This window comes from Amblyomma americanum, chromosome 9 (genome assembly GCF_052857255.1).
Source record: "Amblyomma americanum isolate KBUSLIRL-KWMA chromosome 9, ASM5285725v1, whole genome shotgun sequence".
Taxonomy (NCBI): Eukaryota; Metazoa; Arthropoda; class Arachnida; order Ixodida; family Ixodidae; genus Amblyomma; species Amblyomma americanum.
The window spans coordinates 43797352-43803903 of record NC_135505.1 but is presented as its reverse complement, the minus strand read 5'-3'; the positions used below and the strand labels follow the sequence as shown (position 1 = coordinate 43803903).

Below are 6552 nucleotides of genomic sequence, written 5' to 3'. Positions count from 1 at the left end.
CGGGGCGCCTCTCGTGCGCATACGCGGCTTAGCTTGCCGCTGTTACGGACGAGGCGCGACAACATTCCGGGCGGGTTCAAGCGACTGGGAGTCGTCTCTCGACAGATGCTTCAAGGAGGCGCCGGCGTGTCCGCGGTGCCACTAATGCACGCGGCGGCGTCAACGAGGGATCCGCATCTGTTGTTTACGGGGGTTAAAATGGACGTCCGCCGCCCGGGACAATTCCCCGAAACCGACGTCCCCATTAGCTCACGGCACGGGACCCCCCCGCGAGACGCAACGACAGTGTGTCGGGTGTCGGCAAGGGCGGCGGGCCGCGGCGCCGCGAGCCATCGGCGGTGGACGCGGCTGTGTTTGTTTAAGGCGAGCAGCTAAATGCTCCCGCCTCGGAAAGAGACCCCGTTTTCCCGTAATGAAACCTTCTGCGCGAGGGCAGCGTCGGCCTTTCGGTCCCCGCGCAGCGTTGTGCAGCGCAGGTGCCTGACCTTCGAAGCCGAGTGGGCCCCCATTAGGGCTGTTCATCACTGCCGCAGAGACAGCAGGAACCATAATGTGCCGGAAGTGGCGAGAGTGTGTTGGGGACGCGTCCTGGCAGCCTACGGACTGGGCGCGTGATCGACCTCACAGTGATTCAACGCAGCTGCCCATTCGATCCCTTCACAGTCGGTTTTAGCTCCATTACTGTTCCTAATTTATATTAATGATATTAACGAGGTTACCGAGTCTCCCGTAGAATTGAAGCTTTTTGCAGACGACTGTTTAATTTATTCTCGAATAACACAAGCTGCCGACCAAATTAGAATAAACCGTGTCCTTAATTCCTTGCATCTTTGGTGCGAAAAATGGGGCATGGAAATTAATTACACAAAATCAACTTCTACGCATATAACTAATAAGAAGACTTTGCAGTTATTTTCTTATAATGTTGGAAAAAATAATCTAAAAAATGTTGATACCTTCAAGTATTTAGGCGTCACAATTGCACATAATCTGCAGTGGCATAAACATATTAATAATGTGTGCTCGACAGCTTCCCAAAAACTTTACTTTCTGAGGAAGAAATTGGAACATGCAACAAAAGATGTCAAACTGATAGCTTACAAAACATTCATCCGCCCATCCTTGGAGTGCGCTTGTGTCGTCTGGAGCCCGCACCAAAAAGTTCTAAAAGATAAACTGGAACGAATCCAAAGAATGGCTGCTCGATTTATATCGTCAAGATACAGAAGAAGGGACTCAGTGACGGAAATGCTGAACTCATGTGGGCTCGAGTCACTGGAAAATCGAAGGAAAAAATCAAGACTAAAACTTTTCTTTCAAATAATTCAAGGGCACTTCAAGATAAAATCAGATAGATATGTTCAGCCTCCGGGAAGACGGAGTGCGAGAACAAGCCACACTCGATCGATCAAGCCTTACGACTCACGTATTGATGTTTTTCGTTACTCTTTTTTTCCTGATGTCATCGAAATTTGGAATGCTTTGCCTGTTGAAGTTGTCGAACAATCGGAAGTGCACAAGTTCGAACGTTCTATCGATATTTTGTGTCGGGGGCACCCAACTTGATGTTATGAGACATGAATTTTTTTTGTTGTATATTGCATTGTATTCCCTCCCTGTAACGACCCTCAAGCGAGGGTCAACAGTATCAATAAAATAAAATAAAAAAAAACACTAGAAACTCCGAAACGAAAACATAGACGAAAGGAAATTACTAATAAGGCGCTGCACGGGTATCAGCACCAGCTTGCACCAATGCAGAGTGCAGGAAAATATTCAGCGTTTCTATCATATGCTCATTGCAAGAGCGCCAGGACAATTTCGATTATAACAAAGATTATTCAAACCAGAAGATATTCGCTAGCATTAATGAATTGCAGGAGTCAGGGAATGGATGAAAGAAAGTAGAACAATTTCGTTCCTTCGAAGAAATGATAAAGAAAACATGTTACTCCTAACATGAATAAAATATATTCACACGAGAGAACGCAAAAGAGACACTTGGTGGCCTAAAAAGAACTTTTCGTTTGCACTTGCATCGAACTAGTGAAAAACACTGAAATGGCAACTCCGAAGGGAAGTAATTAAGCTTATTCTTCATGTCGCCGTAAGCAAAAGGAACGCCAATAACAAGAAAAAGAATTAGATGAGCGTTTGAATGTTTGGTTTTCGAAAGAGAACAGTAAAATTGCACCACGTCTAAAAGCTAGTACAGTTGGCGACTAGTAAAAAGATGTTTTCCAACTGCTTCGAATTTTGCGTAGAGCTTTTGATAAGCATAACCAAAAAATAGAGCGCAGCTTATTCTAAATTTAACGACTGGGATCTCCGGTATTCGTCTATTACAGCGGCCGCTTCGCGCCCGATTCCGGCCCGAAAACATCTGTTCAAAAGTTCAAAAGAACCGCGCCCAGCTCATGCTTTCCGCGGCTGCTCTCTGTCAGCGAACAGAGGGGAGCAGCGCTCGATCTACCAAGGTCAACGGAACACTCCCCCCCCCCCCCCTCTCCCACTTTTCACCCCCGCTTCGCTCTCCCACATGCTTTGTGTTTGTTTCCTGTAGCCCGCCAGACGAGGGCGGCAGGCGGCGCTCGTGGTGCTCGGTTCTCACCGCTGTTTTCTCCCCCGTCTCGTCTCCGTCACGGAACCGGTTGCCGCCTCGGGAGAGTGTGTCGCCGCCGTCGGATCCTCCTCCTCGCTAAACGGCGCGCCACCGCCATTGCACGTTTCTTCCCCGGCACGGCGTCGGCGTCTGGCAAGCCGCTCCTTTCGAGCCGCACAGAGATACGCAGTCTCGCAAGTCTCGCCTTCACCGTACCCGTTTTGCTCTCGCCGCGGAAGCCATGGTGGCTCTCCCTGAACCTCGTTTCAACGCCCTTGTATTCATAGCGCTTGTGAAGCCGTATCGATTTCTATACGACAATAAGGAGCGAGATTATAAAGACATTGAGATGAAAAAAAGGCACTGGGCAATGATTGGAAGGCAAATGGGCATAACAGGTGAGCTGTGGGACAAGTCTCCTCTGAGAGCAGTGACATACAATGCGTAACGTTTGCTTACGCAGGTAAAGTCGCAGCGAAGAAATTCGCCAACTTGAAAGACCGGTGGAGGCGCCTCAAGAACTTGGTGGAGGCATCAAAGAAACCTGGCGCAGAGGATTTGCCAAACATCACGTGGCGATATTATGACGTACTCGATGACATGTTGTCAAAGGACCGGCAAGGCACGTAAGTGAAATCCATCCTAGCATGAGAGGATAATTTGCATTTCAGCTTCTGCGCTTGATAGATCATCCGCTGCGCATTTCGTTTCTGCTAAACCACTGCTTAGTGCAATTTCTCCTCGTTGGCGTTCCATAACCCCTCTCGCAACGGTGCCTCTCCTCCTCCTGTACCCTCCTCGCCTTCTTTTTCTTTTTTTCCTTCTATTTTCTCTCCTCCTCCTGTACCCTCCTTGCTTTCTTTTCCCCTTTCCTTCTATTTCCTCTTTTCCTCCGCATCCTCGCCTAGTTGTTCTCTTTCACAGCCGTTCCGCTCTTCGCTCCGTTCCTTTCTTTTCTATAACCTCCCGCCTCGTCATTGAGAAAGCATGGTGCAGCGTCTTGAGCGCGCTTATTTTGGAGCATTTCTGCAGCCGCCGCAGAGAAAGCGATTCGGGGACGTATTTTCGCCTTCGGGCTAGGGCATATTTCTGCAGCCGCTGCAGAGAAAGCGATTCGGGGACGTATTTTCGCCTTCGGAACGCGTTCGAATCGTGGTGCAGCGTCTTGTGTGCGCTTATTTTGGAGCGAAAACGCGGCTCTGCGCCCATTTATGCAGCCACGGAGCCCAGTTCATTAACCGCCGCAGAGAAAGCGATTCGGGGACGTATTTTCGCCTTCGGAACGCGTTCGAATCGTGGTGCAGCGTCTTGTGTGCGCTTATTTTGGAGCGAAAACGCGGCTCTGCGCCCATTTAAGCAGCCACAGAGCCCAGTTCATTAACCGCCGCAGAGAAAGCGATTCGGGGACGTATTTTCGCCTTCGGAACGCGTTCGAATCGTGGTGCAGCGTCTTGTGTGCGCTTGTTTTGGAGCGAAAACGCGGCTCTGCGCCCATTTAAGCAGCCACAGAGCCCAGTTCATTAACCGCCGCAGAGAAAGCGATTCGGGGACGTATTTTCGCCTTCGGAACGCGTTCGAATCGTGGTGCAGCGTCTTGTGTGCGCTTGTTTTGGAGCGAAAACGCGGCTCTGCGCCCATTTAAGCAGCCACAGAGCCCAGTTCATTAACCGCCGCAGAGAAAGCGATTCGGGGACGTATTTTCGCCTTCGGAACGCGTTCGAATCGTGGTGCAGCGTCTTGTGTGCGCTTGTTTTGGAGCGAAAACGCGGCTCTGCGCCCATTTAAGCAGCCACAGAGCCCAGTTCATTAACCGCCGCAGAGAAAGCGATTCGGGGACGTATTTTCGCCTTCGGGCTAGGGCATATTTCTGCAGCCGCTGCAGAGAAAGCGATTCGGGGACGTATTTTCGCCTTCGGAACGCGTTCGAATCGTGGTGCAGCGTCTTGTGTGCGCTTATTTTGGAGCGAAAACGCGGCTCTGCGCCCATTTATGCAGCCACGGAGCCCAGTTCATTAACCGCCGCAGAGAAAGCGATTCGGGGACGTATTTTCGCCTTCGGAACGCGTTCTAATCGTGGTGCAGCGTCTTGTGTGCGCTTATTTTGGAGCGAAAACGCGGCTCTGCGCCCATTTAAGCAGCCACAGAGCCCAGTTCATTAACCGCCGCAGAGAAAGCGATTCGGGGACGTATTTTCGCCTTCGGAACGCGTTCGAATCGTGGTGCAGCGTCTTGTGTGCGCTTGTTTTGGAGCGAAAACGCGGCTCTGCGCCCATTTATGCAGCCACAGAGCCCAGTTAATTAACCGCCGCAGAGAAAGCGATTCGGGGACGTATTTTCGCCTTCGGAACGCGTTCGAATCGTGGTGCAGCGTCTTGTGTGCGCTTGTTTTGGAGCGAAAACGCGGCTCTGCGCCCATTTAAGCAGCCACAGAGCCCAGTTCATTAACCGCCGCAGAGAAAGCGATTCGGGGACGTATTTTCGCAGCCGCCGCGGTCGGGTTCGAACCCGGGAACTCCGGATCAGTAGTCGAGCGCACTCACCACTGAGCCACCGTGGCGGGTATCCCCCCCCCTGAAAATTGCTGCTTGTGGTTTGGTTATTTTCGCGTGGAGGGCGCAATTCCGTCATTTAAGTGCGACGCAGCACTGAAAAAAAATCACACTTTCCAATAAATGCACGCCATAAAGAGAACTTGCGAAGAAGCCGCCTTGTGTCCACGATCAAAGGGACGGAGAGCAAAGACCTCAAGTGAATAGCAGGGCCGACTAGTAGTAGCCAAAAACGATGTAAATGCGTGGGAAGGCTTACTTACCACCAGTACGTCGGTGAGTACTGTATATGTGTCAGTATTTGGCAACCTGCTTCGTGTATACTTGCTCGTATTGGAAGCTTCTCACTCATTCATGCACGAACCGGCACTTGACGAACACAGCCCTTCTACACCATCTACCAGAAATTGAGAGGAGGGGGGGAGGTATTCACTATACTCTTTTTAGGCTTGAGAATAGTTACCGAATGTAAAGAAACTGGTCGCCGATGCACTTTCCAATGCGACGGTTATGCAGACGCATATCAGTATATTTCGATTTTCTAGCTCTCTCCGGCATAGCGAGAATGCTCTTTTCAATCCTCTGTATGTTGCCTTCGAAAACACTTAAGAAGCTGCGACTGCAGTACACGAACAGAGGCACGCAAAAAACGGCACCATGTGACGTCACGAACCGACGAGTCAAGCGACGATCATGACGTCGCATAATTAATGGTAATGAATATAATTAGGCAAAACTAAGATTGATCACTATAATTCGTGATGGCATCATATGAGTGTGACGTCATACCAGGTCAAGTGACAGCGATGTAATGTGCCATCAGACCTAGTCACGTGACGACGCTGTAATATGACATCACACCTACTCACGTGACAACGATGCAATTTCTCGTCGTACCAGGCCCCCATCTACCCCCTTCCACCCCCATTTCAAGATCCATATGGATCCCACATTACTACACATGCGCGCATGACGCATTGCAAAGAGTGCCCACAACCCGGTCCGCATTAATGACATTAGGATTGTCCAGCAGGTAAACGCGCCAGTTCTCATGTATGACTTACTGCAAAGATCATGCAACGACACACGCCTTTGACTCTCGAGATGATGGCGATGATGATGATGATGATGATGCTAACAGTGTATCCTTATGAGCGCGGGGAAGTGTGATATACAGCTACCAAATTAAAAGTTGCCAGATAATTGCTTAAATATTGTACATTACCCAGCAACCGAAGACAATTATTGTGCGGGAAAATAGGAATACCTGCAGCTAATAGTTAGGGATGATGATGTTGATGTTCCTGGGAGGTCAAGACCCTCCCTCGTTTCAGCTACTTCCCTCCAGGTTTGGAAATCCTAGGAATTCTCCGATTACTCGGTGATCCCGCGCCATTTTGA

General features: G+C 49.9%; 1 protein-coding gene across 1 annotated transcript in view; it reads left to right on the top strand.

The window, feature by feature from the left end:
* The first annotated feature begins 1164 nt into the window (after positions 1 to 1164).
* The window catches only part of LOC144105457 (uncharacterized), a 40428-nt gene continuing 35040 nt past the window's right edge, over positions 1165 to 6552 (top strand). Inside the window, exons 1-2 of the mRNA XM_077638581.1 lie at positions 1165 to 3000; positions 3066 to 3228. Of these exons, the coding sequence (XP_077494707.1) occupies positions 2844 to 3000; positions 3066 to 3228 (320 nt within the window). The 5' untranslated portion in view covers positions 1165 to 2843. The remainder of the gene's footprint in view (positions 3001 to 3065; positions 3229 to 6552) is intronic.